This window comes from Coffea eugenioides, unplaced genomic scaffold (assembly GCF_003713205.1).
Source record: "Coffea eugenioides isolate CCC68of unplaced genomic scaffold, Ceug_1.0 ScVebR1_1956;HRSCAF=2899, whole genome shotgun sequence".
NCBI lineage: Eukaryota > Viridiplantae > Streptophyta > Magnoliopsida > Gentianales > Rubiaceae > Coffea > Coffea eugenioides.
Genome location: NW_020862397.1, coordinates 13,468 through 34,599, shown reverse-complemented (window position 1 = coordinate 34,599; position 21,132 = coordinate 13,468). Strand labels below are relative to the sequence as shown.

The 21,132-nt window shown below is 40.3% G+C and overlaps 1 protein-coding gene across 1 annotated transcript; it reads right to left on the bottom strand.

Annotated features, from left to right (window-relative positions):
- Positions 1 to 2,651: 2,651 nt before the first annotated feature.
- Positions 2,652 to 10,450, bottom strand: LOC113756087. The gene is made up of 5 exons (XM_027299882.1): positions 9,847 to 10,450; positions 8,717 to 9,795; positions 7,897 to 8,328; positions 7,105 to 7,791; positions 2,652 to 2,984 (listed from the first exon to the last, which is right to left on the bottom strand). Exons 1-5 carry the CDS (start codon positions 10,448 to 10,450, stop codon positions 2,652 to 2,654), a joined length of 3,135 nt encoding a protein of 1,044 aa, XP_027155683.1.
- Positions 10,451 to 21,132: the final 10,682 nt, after the last annotated feature.

The following is a 21,132-nucleotide window of genomic DNA, read 5'->3' as shown; positions in this document are numbered from 1 at the left end:
AACCCAAACAGCATCACTGCAAACTCAAAGTGCCCATACCTCGAATTAAAGGCAGTTTTAGATATATTTTTTTCCAAAATCCTCAATTAATAATAACCCCGCCTGAGATCCAACTTTGAGAATACTACCGCCCCTTGCAATTGGTCAAACAATTCATCAATACGGGGTAAAGGGCACTTGTTTTTAACGGTAACATCATTCAAGTTTCGATAGTTTATACACAATCTTAAGCTCCCATCCTTCTTTTTCACAAATAATACTGGAGCTCCCCACGGAGAATCAATTTCTCTTATAAAGCCTCGTTCTAGTAAATCATGCAATTGCAACTTCAGTTCTTTCAATTCAGTTGGAGACGTTCTATAAGGTATTTTAGAGATAGGTGCTACCCCTGAAGCCACATGAATTTTAAATGCTATCTCTCTTTCCGGTGGCAATGACTCTAGTTCCTCAGAAAAAACATCTGGATAGTCCTTTACCACTGGCATATCCTCCAACCTCACCTTATCACTAGGAGTATTTATAAGAAAACCCAAATATCCTTGAGTTCCCTTACTCAACATTTTTCTAGCTCGAATTCCTAAAATAAGGGCAGATGAGGCTAGTCTATCCCTTACATCCAATTTTAGAGTTGCCTCTCCCGCAATACATAGCTCTACCGTTTTCATCTTACAATTCAACTGAGTATGGTAGTGAGCTAACCAATCCATACCTAAGATGACATCATACCCCTTAATAGCTAAACCCATCAAATCGGTCAATAATTTTTGCTCTCCAACCCATATCTCGCAATTTCTATACACCAAGTTGCCAATTAAATTTTGATTTCCAGTAGGCGTTTTAACCCCCAAGTCGTAGGGTAACTTAATCGGCCTCGCGTCTACCCCACTCGTGAATTTAGGGTTTACAAAAGAATGTGTCGCACCAGGGTCAATTAAAACCTTAACTTAGCGGTGAAAGATAGGAATCGTACTTTTAACGACCTTAGTGGAATCAAGAACCTGCTGATGGTCTAATGCATAAACCCTAGCCGGCACCTTAGGTTGACTTTCTCCAGCACTCGATTGTTTAGATGTCGACTTGTCTGACTGTTAAGTACTACCTCCCTCCTTCGGCACACTTGGACATCTTGAGAGCTGATACTCGGTGCTGCCATAATACAAACATTTTTTTGATTTTCTCCAGCATTCATTCTTCGTGTGGTTGGGTTTACCACAATAGCCACAAACAACTTGGGGAGTTACGGCCTGTCCACTGTGGCCTCCTCTTGATATAGGCCCTCTTGGTGTTCCAGATATCTTTACTCCTCCTGTTCCTCTTCCTATTTTTGGAGGTGGAGCACTCTTATCCGCTTGTCTAGGAGGGTTACTAGTTGCGCCCTTTTCTTTGCACGAAAATCTCTAACTTGCACCTTTGCACTCTCGACTCGCTGCGCTTTCTCCAGGGCCTCAGTGAAAGTAGAGATTTGGATTGCCGCTAGCCCCTCTTGAATCTCCACATTTAGCCCTTGTACGAATCCCCTTATCCTTTTCCTCTCAGTGGCCACTAACTCCGGAGCAAATCTAGAAAGTTTAGTGAATCGCTCCTCATAGTCAGCCACACTAGAAGTCCCCTATCTCAACTTTATAAATTCATCCTCCCTTTTCTCTTGAATCATGGGCAGGAGAAACTTCTCATTAAACTCTCTCACAAAATTTACCCAGATCCAAGGGGTCTGTGCTCTTTCTCATTTCCCCCTAATCACGTTCCACCAAGCACGTGCCGTACCATCAAATTAAAAGGCAGCGAAATTCACTCGTCTCTCCTCAGTATAGTCTAAGGGGGCAAAGATGTTGGTCATTCTCTCCAGCCAATTCTCCGCTATATCGGGATCAGGTCCTCCAAGAAACGTAAGCGGGGCAAACTTCAAAAGTCGCTCCAAGGCTCTATCCTTCCCTCTCTCCTCAGCCCCAGGCTGATTAACAGGTCCTGGACCTTGACACTCTACTAACCGTTCTAAGATATCAGTTATATGGTTAATAGCAGTAGCTACTTGGTTATCCCCTTTGTTTATTTGCCCTTGGTTTGGTCCAATTGCCGATCCTTGATCATCTCTATGAGTTTGGGGTTGCCTAACCCCACGTCCTCGACCCCTTCCACTTCTTCGCCCGTCCATAGTCTTAGTAATTTTCTAAAGGCATAAACGTAAGATAAATATGTATAAGCGAAGTTTAAAATGACACTTTAATTATGCAAGATGAAAAATAAATAGGGGAGAAACCAAAATAATTGCAAATATGCACAACCCATAACATAGATTAGAAGTCATAGAGCAACAAAGTCAAGCACATCATAAGTAACGTTCAAGTTCTTCAAAAGATAGGTAGCACAGTTAAACCAAATACAATGGCCTTTAAACAAGTACCACCCCGACTATCTTAAACAAAAACTACTAAAGTAGACTAAATCACTAGTTTAGTGATTGGCGAAGTCAGAAGTCTCTGCTACTTCGGTAGGATCATCTTCATCTTCAGTACTAGGAGTTTCTTCCTCATTTTCCTCGTCAAGTATCTTGCCATCCACCACTTGTTCGACCAAAATAACATACTCAGCCATCATCCTTCAGTCCGGTCTCTAATTTCGTGTACTACCCTAACAAGTTGGCTCTTAGCCTCCTAAAGCTGCTCACGAAGTGTCTTAGCCTTTTTCTGCTCCTCAAGTGCATCCATCTCCAGTTCATAAATTCTAGAAGTTTGGGCATCCACAGTTGCCCTCAATTCTTGTTTATCCTCTCGAACTATCCTATTTTCCTCGAATAATCGCCTCCGATCATCGATTACCGCTAGCACCACATTATTAGGGTACGAGTAAGTCCTTCGACAGTCACAGGGAGGCCTAGTTCGACGAGCTGGATTCCAACTCCAAAGAGCACCCCTAGGCCCCTCTCGATAACACATCACCGGAAGACGCCTCTGAAACGGCTCATTACCACCATTTCCTTCCATGACCTACAATTAAAAATTAGAAGTTTAAATGGATCCAAGTATACTAGATAAACTAGGTCTAATCATTTCGTACTATCTCACATATTTCTCACAAGATCAAGACTCCTAATTGTCCATTAATTCAAACCTAGGTTCTGATACTACTTGTGACGACCCCACTTCTCCTTAGGGCGAACCCTAGAGTTTCGGCGGGCCACCTGCCTAGCTCTCGCTAGGACTCGATACAATTCAAATTTAAACTTAAAACTAATCAACCAATAGGAAAACCAATATAAAGAACAGTCGCTTCCTTCAAATTGTCATTCAATTCTTACATCACAATGTTTCCAAAAGGTACATCAATGTCTCCAAAAAATACAACCACCCAAAGTTGACTAAATCATTTACATCCAAATTCGAATAAAAATATAATCAAGCCAGCTTCTCCAAAATATTTCCACTCCCAGTTCCTATTAAGAAAACAAACTACGGGGGTGAGCTAACGCTCAGTGAGACCAAGCAAAAAACAAGCAAGCAAGCAAGTACAACAAGTATTAAACTTATAAAAGAAAGGCAGTCATAATATTCATCAAATTCACAAAAGAAAACAATACACAATCATTAAAGGATACGGAAGCTCTCAGGAGCTAACTCCACACTGCATTGCCAAGGTCTTGATCCAAAATTTTAAGTGTTGACACTCCGTCAACCGAGCAAATATCAAGTCCGTAGAACCCCAATATTCACCAAATTTCCGTCCACCATTACACCCCCGACCGGGTCCAAACGTCAAAGAAGTTTTGATATTACTCGAGTATATCCAAATCAAGTATATGTCCAAGGTTCACCAAACTCCTCAACCAAACCCTTGCTGGCTTGAGTTGAATGGCTAGCCACAAGTATAAGTCGACGAGATTGCTCTTAAATTGACGCCAAGTCAATCACAAGTATAATTGTCAAGTACGAGCAGGTCAATTATCAAGTCAAGTAAAAGAGAACGAGTGCGATAAAGTTCACACTCGTCTCGACAAGTTCAATTCACTTATTCAAAAAGAAGTAGTTCAAGTACTATGCAACAAGTCATGCACTTGACACTCACCAATTTCAAAAGCAAGTGAGCAAGAAATTCCTTTAAAATTTCTCACCGGAATTCCTTTCGAACCCCTCTTGAGCACATGAAGAAATATTAACCAACCATCACTCACCGATATCCTAGGTCACTTGGCATACAAGGAAGAAAATTCATTTTCTTAGAAATTAGGACAACGCCTCAAAAATGTTTTAATCCATCGAAAATCGAGATTCAAAAATGAAGGTTTAAAGTCACAAGAGAGCTTGTATCATCCATGAAATCAAGTTTGAAACGGACTATCAATCTCATAAGAAAGTTGGAAGTTCTTAAAAGTTCATTTTGTTGGAAACCAAAAATTTCCAGCTTTATGCGACAACACTTGAACAATCATATCTTGAGTTCAATAAGTCCAAAAATTGGAAACTTTATATTGTTGGAAACTAGATTCAAAGTACTAAAACTTTCCAGAAGACACTTTTCCTAGATTCCACTCAAAAAACGTTTAAATCTCAGCTCAATCTTGCTGTTTTATTAAACAGGGCAGAAACAGTCTTGATTTTCAGTAAAGTTGGAAAATGCGGCAAAATTTACAGGAATTGAATTAGCCTCTGAAATTTATAACACAGAAAGAAATTCAAGTCAAGTTTCAAACGCAATAAGTAGAACTCAATTTGGATTTTTCAACACCAAGATATAACAGTTTTAAGAAAACTGGTTTTTGCAACCTGTTCCGCAGATTTTCAATCATAAAGCTTCAGTACAGTTTCGAAATCAGGCCATAACTGACGATAAACAAGTCCAAATTGGGAATGGTTTATGGCGTTGAAAACTAGATTCAAAATTCTATAAATCATCAGAAGAAATTGTGTTCAAATTCTTTTCACAAGAGGGACAAAATGGAGCCACAAGATGTAGCTGTATAATTTTCTCGGGTAAACAGGTGAAGCAAATCAGTCCACTTTGCTGGTTCGCCACGGCTCACTCAAAACGAATTAGCAGGGGAATTTTATACCGTTGGAAAGCTCTTGTGTCTAGTTTCAAATGCTACAAACGACACTTGATTTTGACTTTTGTACAAAGATTTATGCGCAGTCAAAAAGCCCCTGGTCGGCTGGCTTGGCAACTTTTCCAGCTTTCTTTCTTTTCTCAAAACTCAAGTTTTACCCAACCAATGGAAACAATTTTTGAAAGATAATTTTTACACACACAATACAACATATAACAAGCATTTTTACAGCCATTTGAGCAACAAAATTCAAAATTAAAGCAAGGGAACAAGACAACAAAATTTCGGTCAGCCCCTCCCCTTGATTTCTTCAAATTTTCTCTCCACTACCAAGCCAAATATCAAGCCATAACTCACAATATTAGCGACCAACAAGCAAGATCCTCAAGTCCTCTACCTAGAAGTTCACCTCAAGGCCACTACCTAGGATATAAAGCAAGAAACAAGGTTTCCTCAAGTCCTCTAGCTTAGATTTTTGGTTAGGGTTTTCAAATCCATGCAAAACAACCACTAACCATTACTAATCCTTGTAAAAATTAAAGATCAAAAGAGATGAGCTTGTTACCTCTTCAACCTTCTTGAACCCTAGTTGGAGACAAGTTTTGTTTCACCAACAATCCACCAAAAACCTCCACAAGATAGCAACTTTCCTCTAGCTAGAGCAATATCCAAAGTTTTTTAGGGTTGGGTGTGGATCTTTGAGCAAGATTAAGGCCAAAAGTTGAAACTTTTTCTTCCTTCTTCTTGAGCTCCAAGTTCGGCCAAGAGAGAGAGAGAATGAAGGAAGATGAGGTTTTGATTTGTTGTGTAAAGGTAAGAAGAAAAGCTAGCCTTTTGTTTGGTGAGAAAGTCAACTTTGAATAGTGGTGTAATAGTGCCATGCACGACCAATTTCTTTCTTGTTTGCTACACTTAAATACTAATCCTCCAAGGTAGTTCCTCTAGCACTACAAATACTCATTCTTACTGGTCTTAAATTAATTCTCCGAATCTCCGATTAGTCGCGCCGGTGCAACTTTTGAAAAATTTTGATGCGTAAACGATAAAAGTATAATTTAAGTAAAATTCATGCTAAAATAATAAAATTAAATAACACCAATGCAAATAATTTTAAAATAGGCTAAATTAAGAATAAAAATATGAGTCCTCACAGATCAGTCCATGATCTACATCCTATTGAATCAAATTTGGGTGAGTGGTATGACCCTCGACCCTACAAATCCCCGTAGTTGCAAACCTATTGATACTATGTCAACCCATAACTAAACAAATAAGATAACCAAGGTTTGAAATTCAATAGATATGATGGATGGAATTCTCGACCCATCACTACACACTAGTAAAGAACCTTGATACAATCATTACCCAACATCTAGCACATGATGCAAACCTCAAAATAGAAATGTAGAACAGCGCCACAATTCAAATATAGCCATTGAATTGATAAGCCATAACTCTTGACAAGGAGACGTAATCAACTTGTAACAAGAACAAGAATGAGGAAACTCTCAATTCCCATTAATTAGATGACCAAAAGCCCTTTACAATGTAGAGACTTGTGGTTTAAATAGAAAATATAGAAAACCCTACACTAGCCCAAATCCAAATTGGATAGGGATTACATCATTTATTCCTACTAAACAAACTAAACTAATTATCTAAGGCCCATTAAGCTCAAGGCTTAAGACAAAAGATGGTCCTTTTATTCACTAAATATATTAAAAAGCAAATGGTAACTAACCAGAACCAAAAACAAATTATGGCTCGAACTGATGCTCGAATTGATGCCTATACTTTCGTATCATAACTCCATTTCTTTCCTTCTCATATTTTGCATATCTTATAAAATAGTAAGCGTATAATACTCTTGTTTCTTGAATAGATATAATTGATTTTAATCACATCCCTAATTCATTGTAATAGATTTATTGAATAGGAATAATTGATTTTAATCACATCCTAAAATCTTTTTTTTTTTTATAAACGGTTACTTTATTTCATAAAAGGAGGGCATACATGTCAAGCAAACTAGAAAACACAAGCGCTAGCATAACCTACACTCTAACTCTACGCAAACTTGGGACACCCATCTGATCAAGAGCGAAATCACCCCTCACCAAGCGAGGCAAATCACGCAGAGAGCCATACGTTAAAAACTTCCCTGAGTCCGCTCCAATGTTTACAAGGCGGTCAGCCGATTTATTCGCTTCTCGAAAGCAGTGTGATACCTCTCTAACGAAACTTTTGACTTTTAACAGGTCCTGTAAGTCCTCTTGCAACCGCCACAGACACCGAGTCTTCCCTTGAAGGATCTGAACCAGAACCAAAGAGTTAGATTTTAAATGTAAATCAGAATACCCACGATCAATAGCCAGCCTAATACCAAAAATCAACGCCTTCAATTCGGCCTGTAGACTCGTCATCTCCCCAAAGAAACACGAGTACCCCAAGATAAACCTTCCTTCCGAGCACCGAAGCACCCCCCCACCTCCACTCACCCCCGGGTTTCCCCAAAAGCAGCCATTCGAGTTCAGTTTGACGACATTTTGGGCTGGGCAGCTCCACCATAAAACCAAGGTCCTGACAATCCTCTGCAGGCCAGCCACCATCCCGTAAAAACCCGGCCAATCATGAACAGAGATAGCTAGACGTTTAAATTTAAGGAGGAAAATATCCCTGAGATCCCCAAAAATTGCCGCACACACATGCGCCACGGGCCGCAGATGGTCATCAAAGACAAACGAATTCCGCAACTTCCACAAATGCCAACAGATCAAAGATGGCAATAAATGGAAAAGATACTGGAGATATGGGTTCCGAGTAGGCTTCAACCACTAGCTAACCAACTTGTCGCGTACCGTAGAGGACTCTTGAAACCCTCCAACCACCCCTTCGAAATAACCCCAAATCCTCTTTGCCGCCTCTCTGGTACAGAAAATATGATCAGAAGACTCTTGACCTGGGTGTAGGCAACAACCACAACGAGAGGGACCAAGTATGCCAAGTTTATGCAACCTGTCCATCACCGGCAAACGGGACCCTATCAATGTCAACATGAACAAAGAAATCTTTATCGGCAACTCTTGAAGCCAGATCTGTGAGTAGAGCCAGGAGCTGTTTCCACCCTCTCGAACGATCCGGTAGGCAGATGCTAAAGAGAAGGCACCAGAGATACTAAGGGCCCCAACCATGGTATCCGCCTGGGCCAGCGAGGGAGGCACGACTCCCAATATCCTCCCCACCCATCCGGTAGGCGCCACCATGCTTAACCGTTGTACATTCGAACAACCCTGTTCAACAAAATCAGATACCGCGCACTCCTAAAAAGTATCCACCTCCTGACATAATGGGCCCGTCCCCTACCAATTATCATGCCAGAAGCTCACGGTACCCCTAGCCAAAACCCAGTGGATGTGTTGCTCCGCTACCCCTTGGATAGCCACAATTCTCTTCCAAGTCAAAGAGTCCCCGGGAGAAGTATCAGCAAAGCAAGGATGAAGATTGGGGCAATATTTACAATGCATGAACTAAGCCCACAATGATTGCCGTAGCCGGAAATGCCACCACAACCTCATGGAGAAGGCATCAAACACGTGCCTAAGGGATCTCAAACCAGCACCCCTATTGCATACGAGTTGCACAACTGGCCCACCTAATCCAATGGAAGCGTGGCCCAACCTCGGAAGAGCTCCATAAAAATTCAACAAAAATGCGCTCCATCCTGCTGAGGATCAACTTGGGAGGGGTCGTAGCAGCGAGTGTGTGAAGCGACATAGAAGACAACACGCTCTTGATTAAAGATAATTTACCACCATGCGAGAGTAGCCTCCCTTTCCATGACAACACTTTACTCGTGACCGAGGCACAAACCCCTACAAAGTAGCATCTCCTCCTCCGCCCTGCATATAAAGGACAACCCAGATATTTGACCGGAAACTCCTTCGCCTGAAACCCAGTCATCACCGCAATAGACCGCTTTCTGCTCCTAGGAAAATTGGCATGCGCCAGGACACAGCTCTTCTGCCGGTTCACTTGTTGTCCTGACACTGAAACATAAGCGTCCAGCGCCTTCATCACCAACCGCGCAGATTGCCGCAAACCACTAGAGAAGACAATAATATCATCTGCGTAGGCAAGATGAGTAACAGGCGGGCAACCCCTCGGAACTCTGAAAGGCGTAAAGCCCCGATAGCCACTCAATGTGTTCAACAGACGAGAAAGAACTTCCGCACTAATCACAAAGAGAGTCGGTGAAATCGGATCTCCTTTCCTTAATCCACGACTAGATTTGAAGAATCCCTGAGGTGCCCCATTAACTATTACTGAAAACCACACATTCGAAATAAGTCTCCAAATCATATCAATCCAGATCTCGCCAAACCCAAACCTCCTCAACACCTGAAGCAAAAACGGCCAAGAGATTCTATCATAGGCTTTGGCCATATCGAGTTTGAATACAACATTTTCCCCTCTATTCTTTCGGTGAATATCCGACACCAACTCCTGGGCCAATAGAAAATTATCAAAAATTTGCCTACCCTTAACAAATCCACTCTGCTGAGGAGAGATAATACTTGGCAGCACTCTTGACAACCGAGTTGCCAGGGTTTTTGAAATAACCTTATTTACAAAGTTGCAAAGGCTTATGGGTCGAAATTGACTAAAGTCTTTGGGCGAAGACACCTTCAGAAGGAGTACAATCGAAGTCGACGTAACGCTCCTCGGCAACTCGTGACCACAGAAGAAGCTAACGACGGCTTCAAAAACATCATGCCCCACTACATCTCATGCAAATGTAAAGAACATACCTGTGAAACCATCGGGGCCCGCTGCACTCTCCCCATCCATTACGAATACCACCTCTTTTATCTCCTCCATCGAGGGAAGGCGCTCCAACTCAGCATTTTGTTCCCTTGAAATAATCTTGGGAATGACCTCCAAAGTGCTCCATGACCCCGTACAATCTTTGGCCGAAAATAAGGATGTGAAATAATCCACCACCTCCGCCGAAATGTGAGCTTCATCAGTCAGCCACTCCCCCGTGCTACTCCGAACCCGATGTATAACGGATTTAGCATGCCTCTCTGCCACTACCGCATGAAAGAACCTTGAGTTTTTATTCCCGTCCTGAAGCCACTTGATTCTTGCTTTCTGCCTCCAATATGCTTCCTCCTTGACCAGAGAATTCCTCATAACCGCCCTTGCCTCCTGGAGTGCTAACCATTGTTGTTGTGATGGGTCGCTATCAAGTACAGCCTCCGCCGCCATTACTGCCTCTTCTGCCTGTTTCACTGCGTCGAATATATTGCCAAAATGCTTCCACGACCACTGTTGGATTGCATGTTTAGTGAGCCGTAATTTGGCCGCCAACCGCTGCAACGGGCATCCTGGGCAATAGCTTGTCCAACTCATCCGAATGACATCTAACAACTTTACTTTCGAAGTCCAAACGTTTAAGAAATGAAAAAGGTCTTGACTTGTTATCGAGTCTAGTCAAAGCTGACAACAAGATGTGGCATGATCGGAAGGTTCTCTGCCTAGGTGCCTGTGACAGCCCCACCTTCCCCTAAGGCGAACCAAAGAGGTTAGTGGACTGCCTGCCCAGCTCTCGCCAGGACTAACGGTGCAGTATAGAGCGATCTATTGCGTTCCGAAACTTATAAATGCGCGTAAACAAGGCAAAAGGGCAAAATAACCCAAAATAAAAAAAATGAAATCCGGAGTCGGTCATGAATAGTAACCGACCCGTCCGAACCCAACCAAACATCGAAATACATATACAACATAACATTAAGCATTTACAAGCCAAAATGGCATTTAAAAGTGATACAAAAGTCACTACATATGTGGTTTGCCAAATCAAAAGTGAAAACGGCCCTAATGATACATTTAGGGTCCCATTTCATATACAATACAAAAGAGACATTCATCTAGTTCATTCGGCAACCATCTATCAAGGTTTATTCCAAACAAAATCATATTCCTGTAAGGAAAACAAAAGGAACGGGGTGAGCTAATTGCCCAGTGAGAATACAACTCAAGCAACCAAGTTCATAGATGCATCAAGTTTAACAGTCCAATTTACCAAAATAAGTAAAGCCACACATCAATAATGAGGATAAAAGGATACGGGTGGCTCTCAAGAGCCCTTTTCCTCGTTTGCCTTCTTGATCGGATCTCATTGACCCTCCGTCAATGTTTAAAGGTAACCAACCGTAGACTTCCCTTTACTTCCATTCCTTCCACCTAACATTCCCCAACCGGGCCCGAACTCCAAACACTTGCACTTTGGTATTACTCGAGTAAACCGGAATCGAGAGTCTATCATACTACAAGATTCCATATAACATTGCCCCAAGGCACATTAATTGGCATGACCAAGCCCTCGCCGACTCGATTCAATCAATTACCAATGGGGTTGAGCTCATAGATAACATTTGTAGTCGTTGGAACTCGTCCAAACGACACCAAGCCATGTATTTCATTTCATATAACATTTCATATAACATTCCAATAACTTTCCAATAACATGCGAAACAATAAGTGAGAGTGATAAAGTACACTTTCACTTCAAGCAATTAACATTCAAAGCACCAAGTTCAAGTAGCAAAGCCATATATTAACCCACAAGTGAGTAGTACACTCACCACGCTAGCAAATGTGGTTTCATGCACTTCCGTCAACAGAACGTTGTGCACCACCGTCACGCCCTAAAAACATGCAAACAAATACAATGAGACTCGATAACGAGTCATAAACCAAGGCCAAACATGACCCCAATAGAGTTCCATAAGCATATACAACCATTAGAGGAAACCAGAAATTTCGGAAATGCAATGAGCTTTGGCCCTGAAAAAAACAGTTTTTGTCCTCATTTTGCGGTAATGGCACCAATTTCACTACGATTATCGGATGAGGGTACAAGACCCACCATCTCGAAGCTAAAAGACAGGGCTACAACATCACAGAAGGTCACTCAACCCAGTTTTGAGTGCAAACAGGTCAAAAATGCAAGATACTACATCAAAAACGTAAAACAGATTCACCAAAACGCATTCTAGCGGAAACATCATAACTCAGGCTCTCCAAGTCCAAAACCAGAAATTCCAAAACCAGATGAAAGCTAAGAAACAGGGATAAATTTCATCAGAAGGTCTCAACAACCAATTCGGAAGCAATTCCAGCCAAAACAACCAATTACAGGCGCAGTTCTTACATTCGGGTAAAACCAGAACAGCAATAGTAATTTCGACTTATCTCATTCTACACTACTCCGATTGACCTGAAATTTTTCAGGAACCTCTAAAATGTCATTCCCTACAACTTTCATGTTTTGAGCCAAGGCCAATTCGGCCTCTATCTAGGGCCTAAAAATTCGGACAGAATGCTCCCTTAAGAACACTAGTTTTTTCAATTTTCTTCCAAAACAGAAATTGGTTGCAATTAATCACTTTTTCCACCTTCTAGATGCCTTATATACCATTTCCAATCATCATAGATAGCCACACAATCATTCTTATATTAAAACAGAAAAATCCCCAAAAATAATAAAATTCCATCATTTCAACCACAAATCAAGAATTAATCCATAAACTTGCATCTTATACTACCACTAAGCATGATTTAAGCATCAATTAAAGGAGGAGGGTGGTTCTTCACAACTTACCTTAATAACAAGAGAGAGAGAGCTATTGACCACCTTAACTTTCCAAACAACTCCACAAATCCACTCATTAACTCTAATTGAAGCGGTTTTATGGAGTAATTTCAAGGTTGGATGGTTAGTTTTGATGATTTGGAACAAGATTGAAGTGTTTTCTTCCTTGTGCTTGGAGTAAGAGAGAGAGAAAGAGAGCAAGAGAGGGCCGGCTTCAAGGAGGATTTTTTTGAGGATTTTTGGGTCATTTTTGGTTATTTAAGTCAATGGTAAGAAAGGTCTTAAGGTAAGCCCAATCAAATGGTGACACTTGTCACCTTTTATTAACTCTCTACCTAACTTGTCTCTCTCATATCAATCCAAATTGCACCCTCCACTTATCTCTTAACACCCGGTAAATTAATTCCAGTATTCAAAACTTAATCTAGTTGGCCGAATTTTTCCGAACTTTTCGCACCAGTGGGTCCCACGTCCGGTATACGCTCTTAATTCCTCAAAATCCATTCGATACTAGAAAAATCATCTAAAAATTATATCTGCTCCTTCAAATGACCTAGAAAATTTTCTAAGCACGAAAATGCAGAAAACAAGCCATGAAAAATTCTAAAACCTAGAAAATGAAAATTACGGGTTCTCACAATGCCGAACTCCAAAATTCACCCCCATGAGAGCCGCAGTCGGGCTACACAGCAGTCTATCTGTGACAGCCCTACCTCTCCCTAAGGCGAACCAAAGGGGTCAGTGGACCGCCTGCCCAACTCTCGCCGGGATTTAGTCGTTCACTTCAACCCTCAAACAAAACCAGAATAAACCCACAAGAATAAATATAACGACGATCAAAAACTTAAAGTGAAACTTATATACATAACTGCCTTAAAAGGGAGTACAAACATCGAATATACAAAGGTTCTCAATTCACCATACACCCAGCCCGTGCGAAGCACTAGGGCGAGAACCATTACAAAATCAAAGAACTCGACTAGGCTAGTCTATACGGAGCTCTCGTCCTAGCTCGCCGTCCCCTGTTAAGGAAAACAAAACTAAAGGAATGAGCTAAAAGCTCAGTGAGGTTCCGAACACATAATCAAACATTCAATCCAATACGTTAATCATAGAGTATCAATAGTTCAAGAAATATTTATAATGAAAAGCGATAATAACACATTCATTAAAAGGATACGGGCTCACAGGGAGCTATTCGTTCGTTCATTCTCTTGTCATTCCCCTTATTCCTCCAATCATTTAAAAATGCATTTTTGTAAGTAAAACCCTCGTTTGCATTGACATTCGTTTGTTCATTTCATTCACCCCCTCTTGGACGTTGGCCAGGCTCCACCCGACAACAAGGTAATACTCGAGTATACCAAATTCACCCAGGGTCACCATATCGCCCGATCGAGTCCGCTTCTGGCTCGAGTCGATCGGTAACGAAGGGCAGGGCCCAGTTCAGCCAAAAGGCTTACATACATGCGCATATAATCGTTCAATCATTGAAAATTTCACAATCATTTAGGTCGAGTGCGATAAAGTACACACTCACCTAGAAAACTCGTTTTGGCAATTATTAAGAGCAATTAACACATTACCAAACAATAACAACAAGCCATGAAGTCAAGGAAAATATAGCAAAAAGGAACACTCACCTATTTAAGCAAAATAACGTCCAAAGTTTCCTTCCGGATAATACTCTCAATCACCAAGGAACCCTAATAATCAAACGAACACATTATGCTTCAACCATCAAAGATGTAAGTGAGTAAAAAACAAGTCGAATACGTACTAGTACAAAGTATAAATATGGTTTTGGTAGTGAAAAGAGTAAATTGAAACCAAAGGACATAAGTAAAATATTTGTAAAACTTAGTGTGAGAACCCGTAATTTTCAGTTTCTAGATTTTAGAATTTTTCATGGCTTGTTTTCTGCATTGCATTTTCGTGATTAGAAAATTTTCTAGGTAATTTTAAGGAGTAGATATAATTTTTAGATGATTTTTCTAGTATCAAATGGATTTTGAGGAATTAAGAGCGTATACCGGACGTGGGACCCACTAGTGCGAAAAGTTCGGAAAAATTCGGTCAACTAGATTAAGTTTTGGATACTGGAATTAAATTTATCGGGTGTTAAGAGATAAGTAGAGGGTGCTAAGTGGATTGATATAAGGGAGACAAGGTAGGTAAGCATTTAATAAAAGGTGACAAGTGTCACCATAAGATTTAGTCTTGCCATTTGACCACTATTCATGCCTTTACCAAATTAATATCAAAATTGACCAAAAATTCACCATTTATTTCTCCTTCTTGGTCGACTTCTCTCAAGCTCAAAGGAAAGAAAACTCTCCACAATTTTGGTCTACAACCTTGCTCAATCTCCAACTTCAACCGGTTAAACTTGAAATTACTCCATAAAACCTCTTCAATTAGTGATTGTGAGGTGATTGACGAAGTTATTTGGAAAGTATAGGTGACCAATAGCTCTCTCTCTCTTGTTTTAAAGGTAAGTTGTGAAGAACCACCCTCCTCTTTTAATTGATGCTTAAATCATGCTTAGTGGTAGTAGAAGATACAAGTTTATGGATTATTTCTTGATTTGTGGTTGAGATGATGAAGTTTTATTATTTTTGGGGATTTTTCTGTTTTAATATAATCATGATTGTGTGGCTATCTATGATGATTGGAAATGGTCTTTAATGACTTAAGGAGGTGGGAAAAGTGATTAATTGCAACCAATTTCTGTTTTGGAAGAAAATTGAAAAATCTAGGGTTCTTGAAGCTACATTCTGTCCGAAATTTTAGGTCCTAGATAGAGGCCTATTTGGCCTTATCTCAAAACATGAAAATTGTAGGGAATGACATTTTAGAGGTTCCTACAAAATTTCAGGTCAATCTGAGTAGTGTAGAATGAGATAGGTCGGAATTACTATTGCTGTTCTGGTTTTACCCGAAATTGGGATTTGCGACTGTAATTGGTTGTTTTGGCTGGAATTTCTTCCGAATTGGTTGTTGAGGCCTTCTGATAAAATTTATCCCTGTTTCTTATCTTTCAGATGGTTTTGGAATTTCTGGATTTGGACTTGTAGAACCTGAGTTATGATGTTTCCGCTAGAATGCGTTTTGGTGAATCTGTTTTACGTTTTTGATGTAGTATCCTGCATTTTTGACTTGTTTGCACTCAAAACTGGGTTGAGTAACCTTCTGTGATGTTGTAGCCCTGTCTTTTAGCTTCGAGATGGTGGGTCTTTCACCCTCATCCGATAAGCGTAGTGAAATTTGTGCCATTACCGTAAAATGAGGACAAAAACTGTTTTTTTTAGGGCCAAAGCTAGTTACATTTCCGAAATTTCTGGTTTTCTCTCATGTTTGTTTATGCTTATGGAACCCTATTGGGGTCATGTTTGGCCTTGGTTTATGACTCGTTGTCGAGTCTCATTGTACTTGTTTGCGTGTTTTAGGGCGTGACGGTGGTGCACAACGTTCTTTTGACGAAAGTGCTTGAAACCACATTTGCTAGCGTGGTGAGTGTACTACTCACTTGTGTGCTATTATATGGCTTTGATATTTGAACTTGGGGTGTTGAATGTTAATTGATTGAAGTGAGAGTGTACTTTATCATACTCACTTATTTTTTCGCATGTTATTGGAAAGTTATTGGGATGTTATATGAAATGAAATACATGACTTGGTGTTGTTTGGACGAGTCTCCAACGACTACAATTGTTATCCTTGAGCTCAACCCCATTGGTAATTGATTGAATCGAGCCGGCAAGGGCTTGGTCGTGCCAATTAATGTGCCTTGGGGCAATGTTTTATGGAATCTTGTAGTATGAGAGACTCTTGATTCCGGTTTACTCGAGTAATACCACAATGCATGTGTTTGGATTGCGGGCCCGGTTGGGGAATGCTAGGTGGAATGGAATGGAAGTAAAGTGGAGTCTACGGTTGGTTACTTTTAAACATTGACGGAGAGTCAATGAGATCCGATCAAGAATGCAAACGAGGAAAAGGGCTCTTGAGAGCCACCCGTATCCTTTTATCCTCATTATTGATGTGTGGCTTTACTTATTTTTGGTAAATTGGACTGTTAAGCTTGATGCATCTATGAACTTGGTTGCTTGAGTTGTATTCTCACTGGGCAATTAGCTCACCCCGTTCCTTTTGTTTTCCTTACAGGAATATGACTTTTTTTGGAATAAATCTTGATAGATGGTTGCTGAATGAACTAGATGAATGTCTCTTTTGTATTGTATATGAAATGGGACCCTAAATGTATCATTAGGGCCGTTTTCACTTTTGATTTGGCAAACCACATATGTAGTGACTTTTGTATCACTTTTAAATGCCATTTTGGCTTGTAAATGCTTAATGTTATGTTGTGTATGTATTTCGATGTTTGGTTGGGTTCGGACGGGTCGGTTGCTATTCATGGCCGACTCCGAATTTCATTTTTTTTATTTTGGGTTCTTTTGCCCTTTTACCTTGTTTACGCGCGTTATAAGTTCCGGAACGTGATAGATCGCTCTATACTGCACCGTTAGTCCTGGCGAGAGCTGGGCAGGCAGTCCGCTAACCTCTTTGGTTCGCCTTAGGGGAAGGTGGGGCTGTCACATTTAGACTCACTTGTAAAACTTTAAAATCGCTATTTGAGTCGAAGTGGCAAAGAAAACGTAAATACCCTAGATGGTTCATGTGGTATTCGCTCTCAAGCCTTACTCAAGTCGCAAGTATGTCGTCCTAGTTCTCGAGTGTAAACTTGGGCAGCACGCCCTTTGTATTTATCTATTTGCCAGCCATTTATGGCTTTAGTATTTTCCTCAATCAAACCCAAAGTCATATCCAAAATCATCTCATTTCAATAGCCATTCCATAGGCTCCAAGTCATACAAGTACAAAATCAAGCTAGGAGCGTGTGCGGAAATGAAGGTTGAGTCAAGAAATAAAAGACAGATTTGATGTTGTTTTACGTAACGGACACAACCGAAGCTACGCTTATCGGATTGGGGTGAAATTTATACCGTTTCGAATCTAAGATAAAGTCCTACAACTTTGATGAAGACCACTCAGTCTAGTTTGTAGTGTATCTAAGTAAAAATGTCAAATTACAGAACCAGAATCTCACACTCGGGCTAGTTAACCGCACTATGCGTAAACAACCATAACTCCGGCTACCAAAGTCCAAACGAGGTGATTCTAGGGGTGTTGGAAAGCTAAGACATATCAATAAAACTTTTGTGTTTTGGCTAAATGCTATTTCAGTATGTATAAAGGTGAAAAGACACGATCAGATTGATGAAATGTCAAAACTGTCCATTGGACTAAACCTATTGTAGTCAGGGGTATTTCGGTCCTTTCACAGGCTACGTTGCTCCGATTGAGATGAAATTTTTCAGACAACTATAAAACATTATTCTATACAATTTTCATGTTTTATGCTAAGGCTAATTCGGCCTCTAACATAGGGAACTAGAACCAGGCAGAACTGAAGCTTCAATTTCCAGAAATCTGGAATTTTGCTACATCAAGCTATAATTCACATTTTTACCTTAAAACCACCACTACTTTCTCCTTTACAAGATTAGATACCATATATATACACCATATAACACCTAACCAACAAGAATTATAAGTGAATAAATCGAAACCCTAACTCAAAATTCATCCCTCCAATCATCAAAACCATTTCAAACAAGCATCACAAGCACAATTCTAACATTAATACCCAACTCAATCATGATTAATGGAAAAGAAAGGGTGATCAGCCACTATACCTCAAGACAAGGCCTTGCAAGAGTGATCCTCCACTACTCCTTGAAATTTTTGGTTCCTTAAGCTTCCCAAGCTCTCAAACTATTGATTAATCGGTTTAGATTTCTTGTTTTCTCACTTAAGTGGATCAAACTCAAGATGGATTATGGTTTCTTTCTCTTGGATTTTCCCTCTCTTTTTCACGGTTCATATGGCAGAAATGAAGGCTGAAATAAAGTGCAATTGAAGCTTCAAGAAGGTTAAAAGGATAGGAATTGATTTGGGTCAAAGTGGACAAATGTCACCCTTGGATTGGAAGTCAAATTTTTTTCCTTTTCTCCCTTATTTTGGTCTACAATTTCGGCTGACTTGAGCTGGTTTAAGGGCTGATATTTTGTATTACTATCAAGGATATTTTATGATAAGAAAGTGGTAGTCAAGTGGGGTGTTCAATCGGTAGTGAACGGTACCCGTCGGTTCAACCCGTTTTTCCTTAAATCGCGTATACTAGGGTTTTAACTGGTAATTCACTAACTTATTATTACCACTTCTAATCATACACTTAATATCATCTAAAAATCACTCTTAATCACCAAATTTGATCCACACTCCGTACCGGATAGCCACACCACGGATAGGCGTAGAAACCCTAATTCGCACTAACTTGAAAACGAAAAGGAAAAACCCTTAATTCTATATTCATTTGCACTTATTGTGGGGTGATTGGGTAGTAGGGCCATTATAAAGTAATAATTTCCAAATAAAAGGGTATTTTAAGAAAAATATAAGGAATTTTACGGGTCCTCACATCGATAATGCGTTTCAAATTTAACGCACACTAACTCATACTAGGAAAATGAATTTGAAACTGTACTTGCTTGTAAAAATGCATAGAAAGTTTAATATTTCCAAGGAAAGTATAAAATGTAGGCAAAGGAATACAATAATGCTGAGAAAATGTGAAATTTTTTTTTTTTGGGTCTCACACTATCTAGTCGCTTCCAAATTCGAGCACGACCACCCCTATTGTTACACCATGTGAAACATGACCCTGAGAATCCTGCATCAAACATCCCAGCCCTGGACATAAATGAACTCAGTTCCACACCTTCATCCACCTGGAAAGGCAACCCGCCTCGCTTCTCTTCCGCACTAACAATGGTGTTAAAATCCCCCACCACCAACCATAGATCATCGCTCGGTTTATCCGCTAACAACACTGACCACAACGGAACTCGCTCTTGCTCAGTACACCTTGCATGGACGAAGGACAAATAAATGGGAGCCGACAGCACCTGGGGCGAGATTTTAAAGGACAGGTGTTGAAGAGATTCCCCAACAGGAGCACATTGGAAACCATTTTTATAGAACACCCAGATAGACCCCTCCCTATTAACCATCCAACTATCCATCTTGAGACGAGCACATATCATTTGGATGTCGCACGTCGAAACCTTAGGCTCACAAATAGCCACAAATTGAATCGAGAACTCGAAAATTAACCTTTTTAACCTACGAAAATTTGGAGTACGCGAGATACCCCGAATATTCCAGAATAAAAAATTTATCATCAGATAATGCAGAGAAGGAGTTAGAGCACAACTTCGCCTTCGAGCGTAGAGACCGATCACTAGGAGCTGAAGAGCGAACACCCTTACGTTCGGTTTAACAACTAGCTGAACATCATCCCCACCATTCACCTTCTCCTGAACCCGTTGAATTATTGGGTCAAGGTTAAAAATATCAATCACCAAGGAGCTAGCCTAACATTGTCGTTGCCCTCGCGGCGATAGGCTGCCAGCCCTTTGCTCAGCCATGGAAATGGCCTCCTCCTCCAACTGCCCATCGGAAACTGTAACGGCCCCACCTGTGAGGACCCGGATTTTTACTTATTTTAATCTTATTTTAATGGGTTAATTAATTATTTATCCACCCGTTTTCTCCAAATAATTTATTTCAATCTTTTTAGACCCAATTGCATGGAACTATAACTTGCTTATATTTTTAAAATGACTCGTTTCAAAATTTAATTTTTGAAAGCTCGTTAAGTGAGAATAGTGAATACGCGTTTGGAGACAATAATCGATTCGAGAATACAATAAGCTTGGAAAATTGGAGACTTGTACATTAGTCTTGAAATATGTATTTTTATATTTAAGTGTTCAATTATTAGCTAGTGATACTATCGTTATAAGAATTTCTTGGAAATTCCACTTTATTGAGCACAAATCGGAAATACGCGTTTTCGCGTGCACGATTAATTGAGAGATTTTAGACCTTTATTTTCAAACCATTAAGAGTGAATAATAATAGTATGAATGGAAGTGCATTAGAGGGTAGTTCCGAGAGGAATCGGGCACAAAATGCACTATTCCTAGTTGACTTTTGGGACACTTTTAGCCATACATTTAAGCTTCTCAAGGAAGCTTCATTTTCAGCAAAAACACTCTCTCTCCTTGCTCAAAGCAGCTGTGCACCATAGGAGGAAAAAGGGAAACCAAAGCTCTTCAATTCTTGCTTCATTTATTCACCAAATCATCTCAAAATTTACACACAACTTGCAAATCACTTGGTGATCATCTTAAGCTAGGAAAGGGGTTTCATTTGCACGGTTTTCTTGAGCTCCATTGGACCAAAAATTTCTGCCTTGATCATCTAAGAAGGTATACAATGATCAAACCCTTGATTCTTGATTTAT

Excerpts from the sequence above, each read along its gene's own strand:
- LOC113756087 (XM_027299882.1), bottom strand. The coding sequence starts at position 10,450 with ATGAGTTGGACAAGCTATTGCCCAGGATGCCCGTTGCAGCGGTTGGCG. Across the intron at positions 8,329-8,716 it reads TTTTATGGAGCTCTTCCGAG|GGTTGTTCGAATGTACAACG; the intron begins GTTGGGCCACGC and ends TTTGTTGAACAG. Across the intron at positions 7,792-7,896 it reads GGTTTCAAGAGTCCTCTACG|TTGCGGAATTCGTTTGTCTT; the intron begins GTACGCGACAAG and ends CATTTGTGGAAG.